The following is a 10,788-nucleotide window of genomic DNA, read 5'->3' as shown; positions in this document are numbered from 1 at the left end:
ACAGAACTATTCACTTTCCTCAGAAGGATTAAGCCTTCCGCAGAGCACCCCTGCGGAAGTGATGGTCATTTACCAAAATGGATTTTTTTTATGGTCAAAATCTTCAAACCCTCCCTTCCCTTTTATTATTATTTGACGAATTTTCTAAAAAAAAAAAACCATAAATTTTCTTTCATTTCCTTTCCTTTTCCTTTAATTTCTTTTGGATTCTCCTTAATTTTAAATCAAGGTAGAGAGGACCTATAGGAGAGGGAAGAGGGAAAACTCAAAGACTGGATGTATACTGTCCCTAAAGAGGAGGGAAAACACAGAGACGGCCGCTAAAGATGCAAATACAAGCGCCAAGCGGGAAGATCGCGGTTTCTGATTTCTAGTCAATGACAAGCGACAAGTATTCCTTTTTACGAATCCGTCCTTGATTTTCGTTTATGTTTTTATGCTTTTTATCGTCGACGCATACACAAATTTAGATCGCTGCAAGAACTCTGATATTTTAGGGTTACGGGTTTCATCCGTTTAATAATCAACCAGGTAAGAGTGATCTGGAGTTATTTTAAAAGTATATGAAGTGTATCTCAGTATCCTCCACATGTGACATCTCCTGTAATCTTTATGTGTCCGTGATTGATTAGTAAGTATAAAAGTTATTATAGTCGTCTTAGCTTAGATTTGGTTTGCAATCGCTATGCAGATATTGGATTTACCATTGTTGCGTTCCTTGTTTAGAGTCGTATCGAATAAGTGTTTAAAGGTTAAATGATCGTTTATATCAATTTCCTTTTGTTTTCAATATGCTGTTGATTTAACTTTTTTAATCATAAAACCTTAGTGTTAACTGCAGACCACTTAGCAACGGTGGTGAAGTATTTTTTAATTGAGAACCTCATAGTATGAGGATCCAATGTTATTAGCAAAAGTAGCAACAGATAATAATATCTGTCTTGTGACAAAACTGTAAAACATGTTGGAAGCCAAATTAATTTGGATATCACTTGCTGAAAACAATGGCTCCCGATAAACTGTATTATTTGAAAGCTGTTAGAAAATACATACATGTATCAGAAAGCAAAAAGAACCTACTCTTTCATCTGTAAATGGCTAACTGGGAAATGAAATAATGATGATAACAATCTGACATCAAATTCTCTCTGCTAAGTTACATACGTCATGACAGTTGAAATGTACAACAATTGGTTAGTCTCTGAGATGTTTTCCCTAAAGCTATTCTTTAACCTGGAGCTTTATATTTGTTTTATGATTCATAGCTCAATTATTTGGCTTCATTCTTTATCTTGATCAACTTGCTTGCTGGAAAGTGTAACCTAGCCATCAGAGGTCTAGGAGCCCTAGTTTTCCGATCAAATCCCCTCACACAAACAAATCCTGCAACCATTCCAAAGTTAAATTACCAGACATTCGATCATTATGAGCTATGTTTGAAAATTGAAGTGATACATACCTTTCCAAAAGCAGTATTGAATCCCCTGAGTAGATAGCCCTAGAATATAAAGGTTTTTTTCTCATTAACTTTTAGTTAAAAACACATGTCAACTTTAGAAGAGATGTAACTAGGGGTGTCAAAAAAACCCGAACCCGATTAACCCGACCCGACCCAAAACCAAATAAGGTACATAGGGTTGGGTTTAGTAGGGTCAAAATTTTTAATAGGGTTATTCGGGTTAACCCGACATACCCGAATTGTAGTTAGGGTCAGGTGTAGGGTTGATATTTTTATGAAAATCGGGTTGCGGGTTAACCCGATTAACCCGAATAAGGGTATAAGGCATATGTTACGTATATGTATATCAGTTCACATTTTCTTTGGTTGTATAATACAAGCAATGAGACTACAAGTCTACCACCCTTTCAATCGGCACCTCACTATCACTCACATATACTCCAGAACAATCATACTTTTTTTTGGTAGGTAGACCTTTAATACCGATTTCGTGTCTATGGATTTTCTCCCAAAGGAATATTTGTCATCTATGTCACCCATTAAAAACATATATATTTAACTGTGTATTTTTAATGTAATTTTGGATTTTTGAGGATACTTTTTCCATTCTCTTTGTTGGACCTCACAAATTAGATCTTATCCCATGTTAACATAAGTCAAATAAAACCAATGTATACTCATAACAGTACGATATTAATTGAAGGTCTTTTTTGCTCTAGGCTTAGTATGGATTCTTTGTTGGTATTTTAGAACGACAATTTTTTATCAAATTTGCTACAATAAAATTAAGAAGTGTTTGAAAACAACCAACCCGACTAACCCGATTTATCTGACCCTTTTAAACCGAAACCCGATTAACCCATACCTTAAAAGGGTTGGGTTTAGGGTCAAATTTATTTTTGAAAAAACCCGACAAACCCGAAACCCGATCGGGTTGACCCGATTAACACCCCTAGATGTAACATAAGGTTTATGAAGTTGTACCCCTGAAGATTGTTGATACAGAAGTCCCAAAGTAAACTGTTCGTCTTGGTAAATTCCAAATCCATGCCCTTGGAACATCAATCGGGTTCAGGCTTGATGCATGATCTGCAAACATCTGCATAGTGCACATATATATGTGTTTGAAGATAGCCCTAAAAAGAAGTAATTTAGAATTTACAGATTTGTATATAATATATACCTCATTAACTTGGAAATATGTTCCATTGAGTGGAAAGCTCCCTCTCATTGCTGTTCTACATGGTATCTGTTATGAAACTAGTTAATAACTACTTGATCTAACTTGTTTTACTTCATAGTTACAATATTTATCCTGTATTAGTATTATATAGTTGGGACTACTCACTAGAATAGTTCCTCTAACCACTTGTGAATTAGCTTCCTTTATGCTATTGCATGAAAAACAAGTTGTCTTATCACACAACCTCCCTGATTCTTGGGCAGAACATTCTCTTTCTGGTGGCTGTATTGAGTTTGCAGTTTCACCTGGTGTCCATATTGCTAGGAGGTAGGGGCTTGGGTCATCAGGTTCTCTTTTTTCCAACTGAAAATAGTAAAAAAAGTGGAAGTTAGTTTATAAGGTAATAGTTATGTGTCAATTGACTAGTCAACAACAAAATCACTAACCCCTTCCAAAAGTCGATGTGAATCCGGAAGTTCATACCTGTATGATATAGACTTACAAGCTGTCATTATTTTAACAAGGTATTTTATTTTAGGAGTTATTTATAAAGACTTACACTTGATGCTCTGTTCTTAGGCGACTAACATCTTTCAGTTTAGGTGTAGGGATGTAAGCAGCATTAGGGCTCAATGCAACTAATGCTTTTGACATATCATCTTGAAGTAGTTTCTTGTCTTGCATTATGCTTTGTAAATTGGTTGTGAATTCTTCCATGTTGAGTTTGATAGTTGGGATTTCATCCGAATCTTCATAGTATTGTTCCTCAATGTCACTTAGTGATAGTTCTGTGGCTTCTGGCTCAGGTGTTGTTGGTTCTTCAATAATCGGTTCACATTTCTTCTCAAAACCACCTTCACTTTTATTCTCAGCTTCAGGCAGTGGCATAGGCGTAATAACCACATGTGGTACTGGATCTGTTGGAATAGGAGCATTTGAAGTCACTATTTTTTTTTCCTCTGGACCTGGTAGGGCAAGCCTTGCACTGCACCATTATAGATGAATGCTTCATTATTTAAACCATTAAAAAACGAAATATATATATATATATATATATATATATATATATATATATATATGTGGATAATAGATTCATGTACCTTGCAAAAGCACTGGCAAAGTGTCTACATTCAGTTCTCATTGGACATGCATTACAGTTTGGTTTACTTTTTGTGCAAAAAACCTTTCCAAATGTAATCATCTGGTAGTGTAGCTCATATCTATCAAAGAACCACATATTACTGATGATCTTTTAATATTTTATGATGTCTGTATAGTTACAAACTTACAATGTCAATTGATCCAGCTTGCACAGTCTGGGCCAAAGATATTTCTGAATGGAATCCAACACTGGATACATCTCAAGTAGATGCAGTTGTAGGGACTCTGGTAGTGGTTGCAGAGGAACCCACCCCAGTCTCACTGCTATCCTCCCAACATTTGTGTCCACCTGGCAAACATGATATCATGAATATGTAAGAGTAAGACTTCACTAACATGTCAAATTTTATAAAGTTCCATTTTTTGAAGTTTGAACATTGACTTACAGGGAAGGCAAGATGATGAAGTGTCAATAGGCGAACACACTCCACACTTTTCAGCCCCAATCCTCGAAAACTCAGTAAGTACTCCCTTCAATACAAAAGATTATATAAATTGATTGCAATAATTCAATATAAACAACTGAATCTTGTATTCTTGTGTGCTTACTTTGCTTTTTCAGGTGGTGCATCTCTCAACCATTCTAGGTCAATCTTTCCATGATCTCTCACCAGGCGATTGAGAAAATTCTGCATCCTTTCAGCTAACAGGTTGTTCATTCCACGTTCTTTAATGGCATCAGAAATTTCATTCACAGGTGCATGTCTGAATGCTTCATAATCAAGGGAATCACTTGCATCTGTACTTTGATCTTTCTTTTCACCATTGGACATTGCCTGCTTTCTCAAGCTGTCCCAGTTCATTGCTATATTCCTTTCATCATCAGCTATACGCTTTTTTTCCTTGGACGTATTTGCCCCTGCCCCACTTGGTGATTCTTGAGAGAAATTCTGCTCCTTTGAGTTTGCTTTAACTTTGATCGGTATTCCTTCAAGAACTATGGATTCTTGTTTTTGGGCACCATTTTCATCATGTGCAGTTTTTAGATCTTCTGCTTCTGAATTTGACCCTGAGCTTGACGTATTTGCCCCTGCCCCGTTTGGTGGTTCTTGAGAAACATTCTGCTCCTTTGAGTTTGCTTCATATTTGATTGGCATTCCTTCAAGAATGGCAGATTCTTGTTTTTTGGCACCATTTTCATCATGTGCAGTTGTTAGATCTTCCGCTTCTTGTTTTTGAGTACCATTTTCACCATGTGCATTTGTTAGATCTTCTGCTTCTGAGTTTGACCCTGAGCTTGACGTATTTGCCCCTGCCCTACTTGATGGCTCTTGAGAAACATTCTGCTCCTTTGAATTTTCTTCAACTTTCATCGGTATTTCTTTAAGAACGACAGATTCTTGTTTTTTGGCACCATTTTCATCACATGCAGTTGTCAGATCTTCTGCTTCTTGTTTTTGGGCACCATTTTCACCATGTACAGCTGTTAGATCTTCTGCTTCTGAGTTTGACCCTGAGCTTGACCTAATTTCATCAACAATTTGAACTGTGGATGACTTGAAGGAATCTTCGGTTGCTGGTTCCTTTATATTTTCTTGACATTTTATGATGTCTTTTTCCTCTGCTACTTCTATGGGTTTTTCACATCCCCCATCTTGGAAGCTAGTTTTAAGGGGGAATTTTGCTGCAAGAGCCATGAAGGCAGAACTGCATACATTATAAGAAAGACAAAGCCCATAAGTTGCTATTATTAGCAGGTTTTATTTCTAAAGGTAAATCAGACAACACAAACCTCGAAAGATGATCCGAAACATTCTGTGTGAGAAATACACCAATCACCGAATCAACAACAGATCCTTTCCATCTTGAAAATCGTCTATCTCCTGAAAAAGGTACAATTTAAATAAAGTCTTTTATGGATATTTTTTTATTTTAATATATGTTTTTATGTACCTTGAACAAGATGCATACGTGCAATGAATGAGTCAGTGCGTCCACGAAACACTCTTCTTTCATTTTCCCACCATTTTTCCTTATCTTTTTCTAGATTCTTACCATCACCATCACCACCACCACCCTCACTCCCTTCCTTCTCCATTAGTAACCTCCAAAGCCTGTCTGTTTCTGGATCCAGGTCAACTTTAGGACGTTGACTTCTTTTCTTTATAGGCTCAAATGGAACAATGGCATTACTACCTCTATATAAAACAAGCTCATTTTCTCTTTTCTTTTTTTCATCATAGACATGCATACGCTGTAGCTTATATGTAACATATTCAACCGAAACTTCATCTTTCTCTACCCTCCATCCACTTAATGCACCCTGCTTCTTTTCTAATAAAGTAGCAGGGTAAGTTATAACACCATATCTAATGCCCTCTTTCGGTGGAATAGGTGGCGGCTGATTCCACCCAATCACATGGTCCTGGGTATGGAATTGTAATGATTCTGGTCGATACTGACAGTTGATGACATTTGTGGTTGTGGGGTTGACTTTTTGACCATAAGGATGAAGTAGCTGCATCATTGAGCCGTTTCCATAGATGCCATTCATTTGTCTTGAAGGTTCTTGAAACTCACTTTGGATCTTTATTTTCTTGTTGTTTTCCAAGAAAATGTTGCGATCATGAGCACGATGTGCAACACCTAGCAATAGTTTCTGGTACAAAAACAGAGAATCCATGGCAGAATTCTGTCTCTTGATGCCTCTTCTTTCATCTAAACTTATACTATGTTGCATTTTTTGAAGGTTTGCAGGGACCATGTGATACCCGTTTTCCCGTGGACTCATGTTCATGTTTCTTGCAAGCACGTTTATTGCATGGTGTGTTGTTTTTGGTATTGGAACGTTTAACACAGGCAATGACGTGTATTTATTGCCATTTATCTTTCTATCTTGTTCTATATTTTGAGGATTGACATTTAGGTTTATACCCAAGTCAAAGTTGAGCTGTTTTCTGCATGATTTGACTTGGGTATCGTCTACCGTGTTTTGCTGTTGACCTTTGGTCTTGTCAATGTTCTTCTTTCGTACATATTTCCTTTTCCCGACACTTGCCCCTGGGGTTTTTTGTTGTGTTTCTGAATTATCCACACCCTTTCTCCGCACGTACTTTCTTTTTACTCGTGTCTCACCAGGGGTAGTGCCGTCTTTTTGATCTTTGTTGGGCTTTTTTGGTTTAATCACCCGTGGGCGGTGTTTTTTTCTTCTCGTGGGCGTCTTTTGCTGGGGTGTTTTGCTCAAGTCAACGCCCTGTTCTTCTTTATCCTCGGGAACGTGTTCTTTATGTGTTGTTGAAACTGCAGAAGGTGGGGAGTCCCCATTGGTTGGAGAATTGACATTTTCTGGTACACGTTGGCTGTCGTTATGCTTAGCTGGCGTGATAGGAGCAAGTGGTACAGAATCAGTTGTGGTAGAGGAAGTTGCTCCACCTGTGAGAAACAAAACAAAACAAAAACATTTCTCAATTTCATTATTGAATGTATGTGTAAGTTTACTATGAGTAAAAAGGAGCTAATTTGTACATCTAGATATGCAAACAAACATTGTTCTTGTTAAAATGGAAAACCAATATTAAGATTTGCCAAAGCTAGTAAATAATTTAAAACCTAAACTACACTATACTAGAACAACATTGTACCTTGATTTATCTAAACTTCATAACAAAATTACTCACCTTTTGAGGTGTGTTCATCAGCGATGAAAGCCAACTTGTGAGTTTGTCGAGTTCTAAGCGTAGAAGTTGAAGAAGTAGATCTCTTACTAGTGTTGCTTTCAACTTGAAGACCACGTGATCTATTTGAAAGATGGATTCCATAGTTTTGTGGTTCATGTGAATTCTTGGAACAAACAATAGATGCTAAATGATTGCATTTCCAATTTGCGGGGTCATTAGATAAAAAGTATGAGACTGATGTTGCGTCTTGGTTCTGAACTGGGCTTCTGGACAGGGTCCTCTTCTTTGTATTATCAACCGTCTCTTCTTTCAACAAACCTGTGTACATCCCGATCAAATCCTGCCAATTATCGGTACCCGATTCCTTTTCTTGCATGCCAACCGACCTAAGCTTGTCCGGAGTCACTGGTGTCCAGGAATTATTCCTGGGAGGAAATGAGGTTCCATGAGTTGCTGGTTTCCAATCGTTTGCTCTTTGGACAATTCCATTCGCCCCCTCTGTGGTATCCGCATTTCCTCCAGCTGTTGCAGTCAAGGAATCCTGATTACACACAGTCCCACTTTCACGTGGAATAGGCATTCCACGAGCCACAAAATTCCAGGTATCACCATTTCCATGCTTTGGGAATGGAAAATCCCTCTCAAAGTTCATACTTTAACTCACACCAACCACCAACCACCAACCACCAAGATCTCTCTTACTTTTTCTATCTTTTCTTCAAACTTTAATTCTCTGAATCAAATTATCAGTATGGAATGGAATGAGCTTTCCGTGGATCCCAATTCATTGTCTTGAATTCCGATTCCCATTCTCTGAACCTAACCTGCCAAAAAACCCCAATTACACTTTTTCACTGAAGTCATCGTATACCTAATGGTATAATTCAACAGTGAGAAATACAGACACAGATATACATGTTACACACACCAGGCAATTTTTGGGGCTAAATAAAAAAGCTTTCGTGCAAAGTACACACTGAACTACCAAATACAATGGCAATTATTGCCCAGAAAATTTATCGAAAAATCCAAATTTGCTTTGCCTGTGAACAAATGATTTTACACATGAAAAATTACCAAATAATCGAGATCAAAGAGAAGAAAAAAGAAAAATCAAATGTTTCAAACACCAGAACTGGCATGGCCCAATAAATTTAGAGGATTTGGTTCCACAATTGTTAAGTGGGGTTTTAATGAATTAAAAGGAGCACAGAGAAATTAATTTGAAACCATGGAAAATCCCAACGGAATCGCATGGTTAATTCGTTTGGAAATGCGAATCACGCCAACTTAATTGATTTAGAAAGTGGGAAAAGAATGCAAGACATGTGAGAGAATCAGCAAAATTGTATCTCAGGTAAGGCTGAGCTCACCGATCTCTGGCTCTGGCATCATCGCCGGAGCAATTCGCCGTAGGAGTCAATTATGAAGAGCCAAGTCAGTGTGTGTGTGTGTGTGTTTTTGTATGTGAGAGAGGGAAAGATACAGAAAGAGAGGGAGAGGCCACCAAGATAGTACTTGGTATTTATAAGAGAGCACATCCTAGTGATCCCACAACGTCAAATCTCATTCAAGTCCTTAAAATCCACAAGTAACTCCATCATTTACTTCTTTTTTACCTGTACTATAAATATTATTAAACTAGGGTTATTAACAAGAATAACCACATTTATTTAGAGAATATATGCATTTGACTAATACCATTGGAGTTTACAATGACCATCTTGTTTGTATATAAACATAATCCCACATGTGGTATCCGCTACATCTTGGAACTATGTTTTGATTTCTCTGAAAAATTCTGATGAGTTGAAACATGAATTAGTATTTGGCTGAATATACGGTGAGCCCAAGTTAGTTTTATGTTTTCAAGTTTCACGACTTGTTAGATTTAAAAAAAAAATCTTTGCCATGCGATTAACAAATACGAAAACTGAAGAACAAGTTTGTAATTGTTTTGATATGGTTGGATAAATTAGGTATGGCTACCACTTGTAGTTGTAATTAGGTTTTTATCTTGTTTAGTAGGAATCTTCGACAATTTGTTGTTGAATTAGAGAGCCTAGAAATACTTACGATTTTATTTGGAACAAAAACCCTAGTCTGAAATATATGAAGAACCATTTCGGAAAGGATTAACTTTTTAATTTAGTATGTATACTTAGGTTTTACTAGGTGTAGTTTGCTATGTAGTTAGGTATTGATTATATATAAGTATGCCTGATTTTCAAACAACAAAGTTTTTTGAGTTAGTTTGAAATCTGAAGCAATATTCCAAATAAGTTTGAAGGCACACCTCATCACCTTGCATTAATGTTGCTTAGAAAAAGTAAGTTACACAGATGAGAAGATAATAACTCACACCCTTGAACTTTTAGAATTAGAGTTATTTCCATTAAGTGATCGATTAATATCTAATCTATTATATCCACATTTTAATGATCTCATATTATATCATACTAACTAAATTTTTATTTATAGAGAGAATCATCGTTTGTGAAATAAAATTCGAAATTTACATCCACCAAAGCCAAAGCTTAATGTAAGGAGGTGAGGTGTTACTCAAACTGAAAGCATATAAACTCATAAAGATGAGATTAGGTCAAACTTTGATATGACTATAATTTTAGAGTAGTCAATTGTGTTATTCGATGTTTATAACTCCACAATCTAGTCAATTTTTTATGCAATAGTTTTTTTTAAACAATATAGTTGTTGAAATTTTAATTGTTTTTTTCACAACATTTACTGTTGCGTCATCTTCGTCATTAGAATCTAAAGTGGTACGTGTGGAGGTTATATGGTGAGGCCATATTGAGAACACTATGCTGGACTTCATTAATGTGTATAAGAGCAGTTGGAAGAAATATAGATCCCTTTATTAGCCTCAGAAGCCAATGAGCGTAGAAAGTTATTGGTTTATCATATGACAATGCTTTTGATTGCAATGTATAAAGACATGCAAAAGTTTATAAGTCAATGGAAATAATTGAAAAAGCAAATGTGCTGAGTCCATGTTAGAAGCAAATTTTATTGATCGACACAACCATGAATTTAAATCTACATGGAGTTTTATGAACTTCACATCGACAATGCTTGGTTGGAAGTTATGTAAGTCCCAAGTTTACTTTCAATTTAAGAGAAGATGATATGTAATGTGTTTTGAACACTAGTATTTCATTTGTTTTCATTTCCTTTAATGTCGGTTTTATTCATTTCCATACTCGTACCGAAATGACATGAAACACTATTAAGAACCTTATAAACATTTGGTAACGACGTGACATGATTAGCCTTAAACAACATCATAATAACCAAAACACTAAAAATGTTGAAAGCCATAAAAAAAATCAAAACCCTAGTCATAA

The 10,788-nt window shown here is 36.3% G+C and overlaps 1 protein-coding gene across 2 annotated transcripts; it reads right to left on the bottom strand.

Annotated features, from left to right (window-relative positions):
• Positions 1–992: 992 nt before the first annotated feature.
• Positions 993–8,923, bottom strand: LOC145160892 (DNA glycosylase/AP lyase ROS1-like). 2 transcript variants are annotated; one of them, XM_079080269.1, is made up of 15 exons: positions 8,794–8,923; positions 7,421–8,244; positions 5,697–7,175; positions 5,536–5,626; positions 4,353–5,450; positions 4,190–4,274; positions 3,932–4,092; positions 3,743–3,862; positions 3,202–3,627; positions 3,089–3,125; positions 2,808–3,005; positions 2,643–2,708; positions 2,444–2,558; positions 1,460–1,498; positions 993–1,383 (listed from the first exon to the last, which is right to left on the bottom strand). In XM_079080269.1, the coding sequence occupies exons 2-15, from the start codon at positions 8,070–8,072 to the stop codon at positions 1,271–1,273; spliced, it is 4,680 nt and encodes a 1,559-aa protein (XP_078936395.1). In that variant the 5' UTR covers positions 8,073–8,244; positions 8,794–8,923; the 3' UTR covers positions 993–1,270. The 2 variants fall into 2 exon arrangements, with proteins under 2 accessions (XP_078936395.1, XP_078936396.1); XM_079080270.1 differs by having other exon boundaries at positions 7,421–8,239.
• Positions 8,924–10,788: the final 1,865 nt, after the last annotated feature.

The sequence above is a fragment of the Lactuca virosa genome, chromosome 2 (assembly GCF_052849685.1).
Source record: "Lactuca virosa cultivar CGN04683 chromosome 2, Lactuca_virosa_CGN04683_v6, whole genome shotgun sequence".
NCBI lineage: Eukaryota > Viridiplantae > Streptophyta > Magnoliopsida > Asterales > Asteraceae > Lactuca > Lactuca virosa.
The sequence above is the reverse complement of the archived record's forward strand: the minus strand, read 5'-3'. Positions and strand labels throughout refer to the sequence as shown.